This window comes from Martes martes (assembly GCF_963455335.1).
Source record: "Martes martes genome assembly, chromosome: 2".
NCBI classification, from domain to species: Eukaryota; Metazoa; Chordata; class Mammalia; order Carnivora; family Mustelidae; genus Martes; species Martes martes.
The window spans coordinates 49,586,989-49,601,440 of NC_137889.1; the positions used below are offsets into that span (position 1 = coordinate 49,586,989).

At 40.8% G+C, this 14,452-nt stretch overlaps 1 protein-coding gene across 1 annotated transcript in view; it reads right to left on the reverse strand.

Annotated features, from left to right (window-relative positions):
• The window catches only part of EBF2 (EBF transcription factor 2), a 187,243-nt gene that overhangs the window by 16,504 nt on the left and 156,287 nt on the right, over positions 1 to 14,452 (reverse strand). Inside the window, exon 11 of the mRNA XM_080796779.1 lies at positions 973 to 1,061. Within this exon, the coding sequence (XP_080652905.1) occupies positions 973 to 1,061 (89 nt within the window). The remainder of the gene's footprint in view (positions 1 to 972; positions 1,062 to 14,452) is intronic.

Below are 14,452 nucleotides of genomic sequence, written 5' to 3' on the forward strand. Positions count from 1 at the left end.
CTGAGTTTAGCTGCTTGCCAAGGAGTTGTTCGTAATACTGAAATTATCTTGGCAGTGCCTTCTGCAAAATTTTATTCTAATAAAGATGAATTCTTTCAATAATATTTCCCCCTGTTCACTTTAACCAGAGAGAATTAGTAATCAGTAATCCCTTTCGTCTCATTTTGTCTTTTCCACCTCCTGTTTTTAACAGCCTTTTAAATTGCTATTAACCTACTTTCCAGATATCATCTAATTTAATGGTGGGGCTGGGGATTTTTCCAAGAGGAAAATGAAGGTGTGATGCAGAAGCGAATGTGGTACTTGAATTTTACTCACAGTACAGAAAAGAGAACATGGCATATGATAATGTGTGTGCTGAAAATGCAAATGTAGATGTTAAAATTTAATAACATCTCATTAATTGAATAGCTAATAAATTAATGTATTTTTCAATGACAAAAGCTAGAATAATGGGCCAGATTTATGATATGATTGTCATAAGCAAGTTCACTTAAAAGCAAAACATTTCATAGACACTTTCTATGGAGGCATTTTTTGCTTAATTTAATATCTATATACAGGGTAGTCCCTCGATGAATACATGACTGTAGATTAACGTGTCCCTGCAATTATGGATGAATAAAATTATATTCAAATACAAAGGAGTGGGAACTTACATTTTTAAGCCATTATGCAATTATTTATTTTCATAAAGTTGCCAATGTTTCATAAGCTGGATACTTGTAGTGTATCTATTTCATAGGACCCAATTTTCAGATTTCCTATTCCCTTGGATATTAATCACACTATACCTCGGAGTTAGAAGATATTTTATGTGTACCTAAAGCTTAGCCAAATTTCAGGACCTAATGTAATTTTAAAGGGACTTAACTTGCTGGATTTATCTAAGTTTGCTGAAATCCCACAATGTTTTTACCTGTCAATTTCCCAAAGGTTTTTTTGTTTGTTTGTTTGTTTTTGTTTTTTTACCTTAGCTAATCTCTCTGGGTCTCCAGGATGCCTTGGGATGACCTTCTGGAGTCTCTGAAAACCATAGTCTATGGTGGGTTCATTTAATGCTGAAAAAGAAAAGTCCTCCTTTTGAGTATGTTTCATGGCCATAAACAAAGCCTCTAATTAAGTCTCCCACTGGCAATAGAAAGGTGCTGGTATTATCTGAGAATTGACACATAAAGGATACAATTAGTTAGGGATAAAGGTGACATTAGTTAATTCACATTTATACGTCTGGAATGCATAGTAGTTTAATGTCTTTGCACTAGAATGATATTTCAAAACGTCAGGATGATTACACTTATTTTATTATTTCTTCCCAAAGTGCACACAACTTAAAATTTTCTGCTCACTCTCAAATAATCAGAAATATTACACAATCAACCATATCCCAGTTTTTTATGAAGATAATAAACTACCCTTACATATGTTTTCCTCATCCCCCTTCTCTTTCCCAAGTATACCTTTATCATCTATTCATTCTCCTAATTATCACTTTTTCTTATTCTCTCAAATATTTACATACATACATATACAAACCTTCTGCGAGTTTATTCTCATAAAGCCCTGTTCTTACGCATAGTACACTTTCAGAATTTGCAATTATCGTTTGCTACGTGTACATTCATTTGACGTCAGGCTCTACCTTAGGCTGAAAGTGTCACAGAATCGGGACGCATACTTGCCTTGTGTTGCAGAAGACAGTGCCCGGCACATAGGAGGTGCTTAGTGCTTAGCGTCAGCGATCGTAAAATGAGGGAGGGAAGGCACGAAGGAACGACTTAACTCAGTATATCTACCGTGCGGAAGAGTTTTTGGAGTTGAGCCCCTTCTCCTTTCACCTTCCTCTCTTCCTCGACTTCTTTTTTTTTTTTTTTTTAAGATTTTATTTATTTTTATTCGAGACAGAGATAGTGAGAGAGAGCGCACGAGCAGCCGGGAGAGGGAGAAGCAGGTTCCCCACTGAGCAGGGAGCCCGACTCGGGGCTGGATCCCAGGACTCTGGGATCTGAAGGCCGTCCCCCAACTGACTGAGCCACCCAGGTGCCCCTCTTCCTCGACTTCTTAAAAGTCTGTTGTTCAAATTTTATAGTTTCAAAGTTAATGCATAATCAAAGTAAGGAAAAAAGATGCAAAAGATAAAATAATAACCACCTGCGCTCCCATTAGGCAGCAGTAAACACAGGAGGGTGTACTTCCTTTTTAATCTTCCTTTTTGCACATATGTTTTGTGAATATTTGTTGCTGTTATTCTAAGTATCAAAGCAACACCTTTTGTTTTAAAAGAATTATAAAAAAATTTAAATGTGGAAGTAAAAATACAATCATCCATAACCTCACCATTTCAGAGATGATCTGGGTTAACATTTTTGCTTATATCTTTTCAGATTTAAACACATGCACATACTTAAAATTATTCAGAGACATCCTATTCACACCATTACATAACCTACTTTTTATCAATTTAACAATATATCAAATTTTCCCCAGGTTATTAATTATTCTTTTATAACGTTATTTAAAATTCCTGAATATTTTTCCATGACATGGTCTATAATTTATTTAAATGGCTTCTTAATGTTTGGCATTTAACGTGATCCTTAATTTCTCACTATTATAAAAATCAGAGCAATAATTATCCACCATGTATAGCCTTAATGATTTCAGTTGGAAAACTCCAAGAATCAGAATTACTGGACCAAAAACTGTATTTAAGGACTAACACACATCGTGTTGAACACTTCTCAGAAGAATGTACAAAGTCATACTCCCTCCAGCAATGCATGTGGTCACTTCTATTTGGTTATTAATCAGTGAGATTGAAGAGCTTCTTATACTAGCTGATCATTTTAATTTTTTCTTTTATGAACTGCTCGTTGATACTTTCTGCATTCTTCTACTGGGGATTAGTCATTTTCTTTTTTTTTTGTAAAAACACTTTATGTATTCGTATTTTTAATGCTCTGGCACCATGTTACAATTTTGTAAAAACACTTTACATATTCATATTTTTAATTCATATTTTAATGTTACAATATCATATCCTAACATGTCCTTAGGTATTATATGTAGAAAGACCATCCCAATTCCACAATAAGTATGCATGCTTGTGCGTGCGCACACACACACACAATATGTGTGTGTATTTGTATATACATATACCAACAGATATGAATTCCTCTCCTTTAGCTCTACCAGTAAAATGTGTACTGCTTATCGTCTAGGTAATAAGTTTTTTATTTTTCATTTTTGTTTTTTGTTATGTTTTTATCATCTTCATGTTTTATCATCTTTCTTGTAAATATGATTACTCCCTCCTCACATTTTCTAAAAGTTTTACTAGTGCCTTGAAACCCTTTTGGTTTTTATATGTCTGTTCAGGCAGCTTGTGAGGGGAGAGGGTGGCTGAATATGGCAGAGTCATTAAGAGAGTCAGTTTTAGAGTCAAATAGAGCTTGGGTTTGAATTCCAGCTCCACTATTAACTTCTCTAAGCTTATGTTTAAGATCCATTTCATGGGTCTGCTGTAAAAATTAAAAGGAACCACTTATAGAATGCCCCCAACATAGTTCTTGGCACAGAAAAGTTCTTAACCAATGGTAGCTATCTGTTATTTTGTAACCCCCTGACAGATGTCATTAATTATTTCTGTTCATTCTTAGGATCATACGTTCACAGCATCTATGTATTTCATCTGTATATTAATTCCAATTAGTTCTTCAATCCCACTCTTGCGTTGGCTAAAATGTCCCCCACTGTCTAAAAATGAGGATGATGGTGGATATCCTTGCTCGTTTTTCTCTGAATGGGAATGACGCTAACATTTCATCATCATTATCTCTTGGCTAAAAGTTTGAAAGAACCCTGTGAAATTTCTCTTGTCAAAGTCACCAAAAACATTTTAGTCAAACCAAGAGGAAATTTTCCATTCTTTTTTTTTTTTTTTAAAGATTTATTTATTTGAGGCAGGGGGAATAGCGAAGAGCAGAGGGAGAGGGAGAGAGACAATCCCAAGCAGACTCTCCACTGAGTGTGGAGCCTGACTTGGGGCTCAATCCCATGACCCTGAGCTGAAATCAAGAGTCAGTCGCTTATCCAATGGAATCACCCAGGTGCCCCAGAATTTTTCCATTCTTATCGTAAATGCGAGTTATGACACTGGAAATACTCTCCGGCTGGAAATTTATCCACCCATCACCTTTCCTAAATGTGCACTGCCCTGTTTCACGCCTACCTCCCCAGCGACGCATCTCAGCCCACACTGAGGGCCACTCTTCCTCCATCTTACAAACACTGCTGCTCCTCACACCTATTTGCCAAGACGCTCTTCTGTCTGGTTATATGTTCTCCCTCATCAACCTCATCAGTGCCCCTATGATTTCCATGTCAAACTACATGCTAACTGTCACAAATCTTTGTCTCTAGTCCAGATAGCTTGCCCGAGATTCTGCTTTATCTTTCCAAGTATTGGCTGGAAATTTCCCCTGGGATGGCCCATAGACTCCTCCCACCCAAGATACCCTGAACTCACCTGACTTTGAGTGAATAGCCATCATCCACCACATTGCCAATCAGAAACCTTAGGTTCATTCCTTATTTCTTAGTATCATTTGTACTTTTCTAGAAAACTCACGCACTTCATCAATATTTTAAATGTTCTAGCACAGATTCTACAGAGATATCGAAAATTTCTAATCTATTTGTGGTTTTCCCCCTCCAAACCCTGTTTTATTGCAACTTTCTAAGTAATCATATTTCTAATTTCATCTTCCTTTTGTTCCGAAAAGAATATCCTAAAAGTTTGAGATGCCTGGGTATTAGTTAGTTAGTTATTCTAGTTCATTGCATTGGATTCAAAAAGGTGTCCTTCAGAATATTTTTTTTTAAAGACTTTATTTATTTATTTGACAGAGAGAGAGATCACAAGTAGCTAGAGAGGCAGGCAGAGAGAGAGGAGGAAGCAGGCTCCCTGCCAAGCAGAGAGCCCGATGCGGGGCTCGATCCCAGGACCCTGAGATCATGACCTGAGCCGAAGGCAGAGGTTTAACCCACTGAGCCACCCAGGCGCCCCCAGAATATGTTTTTTGGAATTTATGTTTTTTATGTATTAGTACCAATGAATTTTTTCTGTGTTCCATGGGTAATGCTTTAAATGCATTATGTAATGTATCTCTTTGACCCTATTATTTAACATATTGTTATTGCTACTCTAAATTAACCCTTCCACATTCTCTTTGTATCTTTGTATCTTTCTGATAGTTTTTTACTGAATATATTTTTCTCTAGTAATGAGAAAGATACACATCCTATTTTAATTGAAAGTAGTACTTTCAGATTTTTCTTAAAATACTTCTAATTGTTTGAGCCTGATAAGCCCCTCCACATATAAGGAATTCTGCCCACCTTTCATTTCTGTACCTCACACTTTCCACTTTTACACTTTAGTCAGTCACTTTCTTCAGCTAATGTTACTATCTTTAGATCTTCTATGATCTGTATCTTTTAGACTGATTCTCACATTTACATTAAGCTTTGCCATTACGTTAACAATAATTGAGATATCTAATTTAACTACTTTTTCTCCTGGCCAGGAGTCCTGTGATACCATAACTTTCCCATTCTTGGGTTCTTCCCTGGTTCAGTCCTCCAGCAATCAGTTTCCATTGGTAAGAATAAGAGTTGAATCCCATCCATGCCCTTGAAATAAGAGAGTATCTTTGTCTTCCTCCCATGTAAATGACAGTGTCACTGCATGCAGCATTGTTAGGAATACTCTCTCTATTCAAAATCAAATTTCTGCCTGTGTTCTTGTTCTTACCCTGGGAGGTGGGGACAGAGGAGGCCTAGAGTGGAATAAGAGTCCAGCTTTCACACATGCTCTGACGCAACTCTGCCAGCACGACAGCACAGAATTTCTGGAATATTGATGACACCAGCCTAGCTTCAACCATGAATACTAGATTTCCCTTTTTTGTTGTTCTTTTGTTTTCTTGAAAATATCCTCTGATACATTCTGGGACTGGGGGCAGATTAAACACTTGGACTCAAATTACCATTTTACCCAGGAACACATGTAAAAATAGCTGTGTGTATAATTGGAATCATTCTGTAAACTTTTTTTTCCCCACTTAGCATTAGAACATCAGCAGGTCCTGAAGTTGTTTTTTTTTTTTTTTTAATAACAGTATTTTCCACGGCTATAATATTCACTAATGAAAATCGTTATTGCTGCTGTTAGAATTTACCAAAGACTTGCTATAGTACAGGCACTATGCTAAGCCTTTTACATATGTTAGCTCCTTTAACCCTCGTTAAAATCCCACAATTTGGGTTTTATCTCCATTTTCAATGCAGTTGCAGGCAGTAAAGGTGGAATTTGTACCCTGGTTTCTCTAACTTCAAGGCCTGTGCTTTAACTTTTTTCTGCTGAATTAGAGGTGTTGTTCCAAGCCCTATCCACATATGCCAACGGCTGCCTGGGCCAAAGGCTACCCCTCTGCTCTGAGCTGGTGAGGAGCAGAGAAGAGTGTTGAAAAGTGGCCATGCCATCTTCTCCTCCCACCCACCCCCCTGCAGCTGCCCTTCCACCCCTCCCCATGCTTCCTCTTCAGCTTCTAGCTAAGAGCTGCAGATCTGGAAAGTTCAGCCCTGCCGGGTTGCCTGACTTCTCAATCACTGAGTGTGGGAGAAGAGCCCCATTTGGCATCAATCAGCAAGCACAAACAGCTGCCCAGTGCTGCATGGCGAACAGACCTAGTGACAAAACTCTCTAAATCAATCATTGCCTCGTCTTTTTTCAAATAGGCACTATTTCGTTACCTAGGGTACCGATTTTCTTACATGGAGAAAATGGAAATGATAGATATGGGTGTGCTCACCATGTGTTGGCTATAAGGTAAGGGACTATCCCCTGAGGCAGACTATCTAACCCCTCCAAGGCCCCTGTGGTCTCCACTACTGTCCTTGTCCTTTTTTCCCATTTGCACAACTACTCCCCCAAGCAAGCTCTCACTCCCTTTCGCTAGAGCTCCAGGGGTCTCCCCATGACCACCACTAATCTCATTATCCCTTGTCCTTCCTGCTGCTTGCAGATGAATTCTCTAAAGCCAGGCTTTAATCAGCACAGGGAGGTGGGATGTAGATGGTGCTTTCTCTTTCACAGAATTGATCCCACATTTGTACCCACTGTTGTTCCCATTAAATAGAAAACTGTTGGGACACATGGGTAACGCCTGGTTTATCTTGCCTGCCCTCCGGTTCTCAGTCCCAACCCAAATCCGAAATAGCAGACTACCTTGACCACACTGGGTTAGCAACTCATGTTTTAAAATGAGTAAGTAGACTAGGCATACTCATCTATTTCTGATGTTGAGTGTTTTTTGGCAGGACCCCGCCAGACTTCATAGCACAAACGGTGGGATGGGCGGTGTACCCCAGATGAGAGGACAATGGTAAAAACACGCTGTCGTCTATACGGACAGGAAAAAAAAAATCTCATGCGTGTGCACACACCATTTCATTTAATCACGTGCACTCTTGAAGTACAAACCGTGAAGTCGAAACCATTTAGTCAGTACCAAACCGTAAGAAGGAAAGTCAGTCAATTCTTACAGTTTTCAGCCTTCAAAACATGGAGGTGAGGTTGGACAACTTTGAATTTGGTTCCAAACTGACTTCCCAATCAGCCAGTTGCTTTTTGCATCCTACATATTCAGCCTCATGTTGAATCCCAGTTTCATTCCATCCACCACCACCCCCCCCCAACCTCCCTGGGTGTTCTCTGATATTTCAGGCCTGGTGTGAGCCAAGCAAACCTCAATTAGTTAATGAGGTGCCCAAGACCAGCACCAAGACTGCCTCTAAGGGCCAACCAGATCATTAACCGCCATCATCAGTGTGAATTTACAACCTCTCCTACCACATGGGCGGGGGTGGGGGGTGCTGTGAAGTGCTGCCAAGCCCCTGGCTGACAGGGACACAGAGAAGTGCTAGCAAGGCAAAAACAGAGTAAATTAAAAATATGCTTCGATCTATAGGCTCTATTTATCTATGTCTTTCTTTAGTAACATAACATTAAGGTAAAAGGTCATATCCCCACTGAAATATAATTTATATTTACCTTTTATTAAATAATTATGGCATGGCATGAAGTTAAATATTACAGAAGCTAATCAAGGGGGAATTCAATAGAGAAAACTCAGACATGAGAATTTCGTCTTTGCTATACATAGAATGTCTTAATCCTCCACTGGGAGTCATTCGGGTTTGCTTAAGGAGTTTAATAATACACATTTCAACTGCCACAGAATCTAAATCCCATTTGGATCAGCCTTGGAAAAACTTTCATCAATACCTTGAGATTTCATAATATTTCTCCTGAGAGCCTGGATCTTATGTGTCATTTCTCATTTTGATTGCGGGTATAATATATGAGGTTACTTACATATCTTGGACCCAGCAAATAGATATAAAGTTTAAGTAATGTGTAAAGGTTTTATTTTATAAGTAAATAGTATTTAACTAAAAATATCTACTGGGAACTACTCATTAAAAAAAAAACTGGCTGGTGTTCAATATTAATTTTCCCAAGAAGCTGGTGAGATGTATAAATTCTATATGATTTTTTTTTTCCTTAAGAGGAGGCACAGAGACCAGATAATGCTTACTCTAGCTAACACCTCTACTTCTGTTTCCCAAAAATATAGGGGACACGGGCTAATAAGGAAAGGGGACTCTTTGTTAGAGTTCTGGTCAACCCGGAACAAAGACAGCATTGACATTGCAGGCAGGAGGTCATTTATGCCCTGACCAATAGGAGTACTCATCACAAAAATGGCAGCATCAAAGGCTGAACAAATTCCTTTGCAAAAATTTGAGATGAAACAAATAAGGTGATGGAGTGAGGGAACATCTGAGTGATCAGTTGGGTGGTTGCTCTGGGATTTTGGCCTGGGTTTCAGCTTTCCTCACGAGTAAGTCTCTAGTTGGGGCCTAAGATCATCATGGAGTATATGGACGGCCATCAAGAGGCCAAGAAAATTCCAGAAGTTGGAGCCTAGTTGTATGTTTGCACATATGGGCATTCATCTGCAGCAAAGGATCTTCACTCTCATCAGGTATGCACAAAGCCCATGGTCCCCTGAGGACCATGTGGGTCTAGCCCACAGAACCAGAGGCTCTCTCCAGTCCTAACTTGAAGTCTTATCCTTCTCCAATAATAAAGAAAACAATGGAAAACGATCCTGCCTAAGAAACCTAAAATCTATATAATGTGACTGCCAGACAAACACCAGATCAGAAGAAGGACTTTGATAAACAAGCAAAGGAGAAACCATGCATCAGGAATGCCTCTCTGTGTGGCTCTGGTCAAAGACAGTTACTCTGGTGGTGGGCCAGGAAGGTGTAGAGCAATCTAGCATTGGGAAGAATTCAGATATACAGACTCCAGCTCTTGCCTTCATGTTACTTCTGGGACTTCTCTATTCTGCTCTCCCCCCAGGATCCGTGTCTTCAAAGAGCCTTGAGTCTCCACATTGATTCCTGTGAGATCTGCCTTCTTTGTGCTTTGATTAAGTTCCTCTGTCTCTCCCATCACTTCCTCCCAATTTCATTGTCCGATTGTCTACCTTCTTCCCTACTGCTCATGGGTCCAACATGCAGAGCCTATGTTCAATTAGCATTTTAATGCTCTCAAGTTATATTTTTTCACAGCATCTGATAGTCAAAGGAGATAAAACTGGTCTGGCCTGGGATCTGCTTTACATCCCACCCCTGACTGACCATTCATCACCTTCAAGGCCCGGTGGACTTTGGTTTATCTCTCTGCAGAGACAAACAGTTGGGCTAAATGGCCTCTAAGATCCCTTGTGAGCTCTTGCATGATATGATTCTAAGACAATTACCTACTTGGCATAGTGAACTTCTTCGAGAAGTGGAGATGGGTGGGGTTGAAACCATAGGCTGTTGAATTATGTTGTTGTTAACCTTTGCTACATTGAAATCTTTCCCTACCTCCATTTATTTCAATGCAGCAAAAGTTCAGTGTCACCAATTAAAAAAAAAAGGACAAAGATAATATAGGAACACATTATTAAGAGGCGGCACCTGCCTTTGTGGATACAGGAACAAGAACACGAGGTGAGAACCAGCAGTGCACAAGTGAAAGATTAGACTGAAGCTTTTGATATTTAATTTAAAATGAAATATTAATTTAATATTTAATTACGCTTTGGTTTCAAGAAAAACTGCAGCAGGAAGACGGATTGTTTGAAGAAGGGAGTAATATACATGGTTAAGGAGACAACTGTAAAAATTAAAGATAAATTTCAAGGGTAAATCTAAATGCCACAATGGAGCAGTTATGAATATGCTCATGCTCTCTGTAATGTGTATTTAGAATATTATAGCCGAGAGCACCAGGCCATTAAGGGGCTGGGATGTCTCCGGTGAAACACCAGCCCCCTATACTGGGGCTTCCAACGGAGACATCATTCTTCAGACTCAGCCGGAGGATGGATCTGGATTTCACAAGAGGTGAGGGTAGAAGCGACCTCAGTAAAACTACAGGCTACCAGGAGGGCTGTTGAGTCAACCTGTTTCCAGTGTGAATGGGGAACAATTGTACTCAGGCCAGTTTTTGATGTTTGAATGGGGTATTTTTAACTCAAAATCAGATTCATTTCTTAAATGGGATTTTTTTTCAATCAGGGTAATGCTATAAGAAAAAAAGAAAGGAATGTGAAGTGGCTGAGCTATTAACATTTGCAGTCCTGCATGCACATCTGTGCACAGCAGCTTTATACAAAGAAGACCCCACACCCCACACCGAGCCTCGGGAATAAGACTGTTCAGGGTATGTTCCAGTGGTTTGTGGAAAAATCTAGGCCTCCCATTTCTCCTCCAAATAGCTGCCTGTTCCTGGTCATTTTCTTATGAACCCTTTCTCCCAAATAATAAACAGGGGTGTGTAATCAAATGCATTCGCTTGTGCTAGAGTAAAAGATAAGAAGTCCTCTGGGGGAGGAGTTAGTTGACATGGATTCCTTGGTTTCTCAGTGTCTCCACTAGTTCTCATTAGCCAGCTTCTAAGGTCCACCACACACCTTGACAAGCAGCTCTTCCGTGCGCACCTGGGCTCACCTGGCCAAGTCAGCATCTCTTGTTCCTGTCACCCTCCACTGAAAACCTGCTCTCCCTTCACTTCACCTACAGATCCATGTTCTCAGGCTGCCCTGGCATTCTTCATCACCGACAAAATCCTCATTTCTAACTAGATCCAGATATTAAGGGCACAGTGTGGTAGGTCTTTCGAGAAGCCTCTTACAGAAGGGGAGGCATGCAAAAACATCCACACTCCATCCAACAGTGATGAGGGCAAAGCCACCTAGAACTCATCCCAGGAACTGTATGCCTCTGCCAAACGCTGACAGTAGTGAACTAGACTTGTATTTTTTAATTTCTGTCCATAATGCACTTGCGTATCTATCATTTCATTTTCCCTGTAAGAGAAATACCTCCCTGTTTGTTTACTCAGAAAACCGACGTGCAGAATGGTTAAGTGACTTGCAGGAATGTTTGGGCTCAAACCAAGGCCTCTAGTCTTGGTCATGGTCTTCCACCCTGGGGCTGAGTTCTCTGTTACTAACAGAGTGGAGCTGGTACTCCTTTGCCTTCCGCAGGTTCCGTTACTCATGGACAGGAGAGTTTCTATGACTTCCAGGGAACTTGAGGCACTTCAGAAGTTCCCAGCCTATCACATAATAGAAACATCCCCCTTTGCAATGTGGAGCACCAGGCCAGGCATCCTCTGAACCCCCTCCAGGATCACTGGCCAGGCCTGTTTCCTGTGCATTTCCTCAGAAGAACAACCAGAGAGCCAAGGCCATTGGCATTTGCAGGTAAAACTACTGGGTGAAGTCAAACAGACAGGCCTTGTTTAATTTCTCCTATGAAGCTACACGGGATTGCTAAGTAGCACAGATCAGGGGTGGAGAGAGCAGCTTTGGAAGTAGACCACTAGGATTGCACCTAACTTGCTGACCTCAGGCCACAGAATTCCTATCTCTAAAGTTGAGATACTAAAAGAACCATCGCAGTGAGAAAAGGCAGTGATGACATGAGCTCATGAGACAGGGCCTGGCCCTAGCTCCTCAAACAATGACAGGTGGGACTACTGAATTACTATCATCATTTTTTTTTTCTTACTAGTTCCACCTGATGACAGAACTTACAGGAGAGTTCTTAACCAACAATCAAATGTTTAGACCAGATTCTGCAAAGAGCCATAGGAATAATACTGAAAAGCTGTGCTCATCTACCCCCGCACGCTCAGTGACCTGCCATGGCCACATACATCCTGGCTTTACTCTGGTCTCGGGGTCGGGGGGGTGCAGTGTGCAGATTTTATCATTATATACAATGGCCATTCCACCCCAAATGCATGCTCCAGACATTCTCTTCCTGCATCCTCAAAATAGCCAAGAAAGCCTGCACAGCCAAAACCATGAACCCACTGGGTGCCCCACCAGGATTATTTTTCTGCCCTGCCGGTTCTCTGTGGAGAAGTGTTCGAGGAAAGTAGAGGACCCTCTCTCCTTGGCGCCCAGGCTGGCATACCTACCACCTCTAGGTCTCTAAGCAGACCTTTCCCAAGGTGCTATATTCTCACGTGGATCTCTCAGTGCTGAAGCAGCAAGCTGCACTTTAGCAAACCATGGTTGGAGGAAAACAGACCTGCAAAGTCACATGTGTGAAGAAAATGTGTTGTTTTTCAGAGCCCTGATGTTGTTTATGCTGTACTTGGCAGCAACAGCCATGGGGACTGATTACTGCGTTTTGGCTAATTATACAGGTAAGTTACATTTAATAAGCTTGGGTTTATTGTGGTGGTGTATCCTTGGATACAGGAACAATCAATGGTTGGACCTTGGAGCCTCCTTTCCCACCTCTTGCTTTTTGAATCTCCTTCTAGAAAGTTCCACTTAAGAAGAAATACTGTGCTCACCATGTGATGACTCAGTCTCTTAGGAACTGCCCCACATGCAGAGTGCTTTACCAGCCAGAACATCTCCACAATGGCCCGATGAGCAGGACTCAGGTTTCTCAAACTCCTTTCTTTGTTTAAAATACAGATTCTTAGACCCTCCCAAAAGAATATGATTTGGTATGTCTGGAATGGAGCCAAGCATGATTCTCATACTCGGCCAAACTGGGGAAACACCTATGGGTAATAGTATAATTAGTACCAGAGCTTTACAGATGAAGAAAATGAGGCTCAGCAAGGTTAGGTGACTTGTCAAAAGGACAAACAAGTCACTGATGGCCCTGCTGTCATCTGAAAGCAGGTTTTCTGGCTGAGTCTGGTGAATCCTCCTCTCAGATGCCACCCTCCCGCTGGTGCTCACTCTGTGCTCACTAAAGCTTTCAAGACTTCTCAAGGTTTTCTTTTCCTCTGGAATCAAGATGATATTTTCCACCTGACCATACTCTGGAGCAGAGTATTTTGTCCAGGCCTATGGTGGTTACTGATACACTATCCTACAGTTGAGCACATTACGAGGCTCAGAATGTGTGGCTCAGGCAGGCTGGACCCCCATAAGCTCTCTGCCCATCACCCTCACCCCACCCCCCACAAAAGAGAAGGCCGAGATTCTCCAGGCTCACGAAAGGTAGGCCTCAGCTCTAAGAAAAGCCCCACCTCCAGTCACCTAGGGAAGCCACTGCCTTTCTAGCTATTGGACTAAGATTCCCAATGGGTTGTAAAGTGGCTTTCCATGCTGGTTGCTTCTCCTTGAGTGGGCCAGACTAGAGATCACCAATCCATTTCCTCTAGTGCCTGGGCCCCTCCCTGAGTAATATTAGCCAGGTGTCTCTACCAACTTGAGTTGTATTTGGCTCAGTAGCCTCAGGTGGAAGTTTCTAGAGGGAGTGACCAGCCTGCCAAGCCATTGTGGACAGTGTTTGTTTTTATTTTCTTCTCTGCTTGTGAAAGAATGTATAACTTATCCCCACCCTCCTCACCCTTAACTGCCTCCCATGATCCTTCCTTCTCCAAAGCAGTCTTCAGGAAGAAGCTTCACTGCTTCCTTGGCTGGAAATACTCTCTCTGTACCTAAAGAATCAAGTTTACCAATGTATGCTGTTTCAGTATTTCAGTATGTGGGACACTAATTTTTTACACCACATTTTCTTTCATTATTAATTAATTTTTTCAGGAAATAATACATATAAGTAAGCAAAATTTAAACCATTAATAATACTACCAACATCTAGAAGCCACCATTGGTAATGCCTTCATATGCAGGCTTCTATATCTTACTTGGGTTTTTTACACTATTCTTTTTTCATATATATACGAATTGGACAATACTGTGCATATAGTTTTTTAAAAACCTCTATCACAGACATCTTTCATGCAACTAAATATCCATTCACAGCACTACTTTTAATGTCCAAA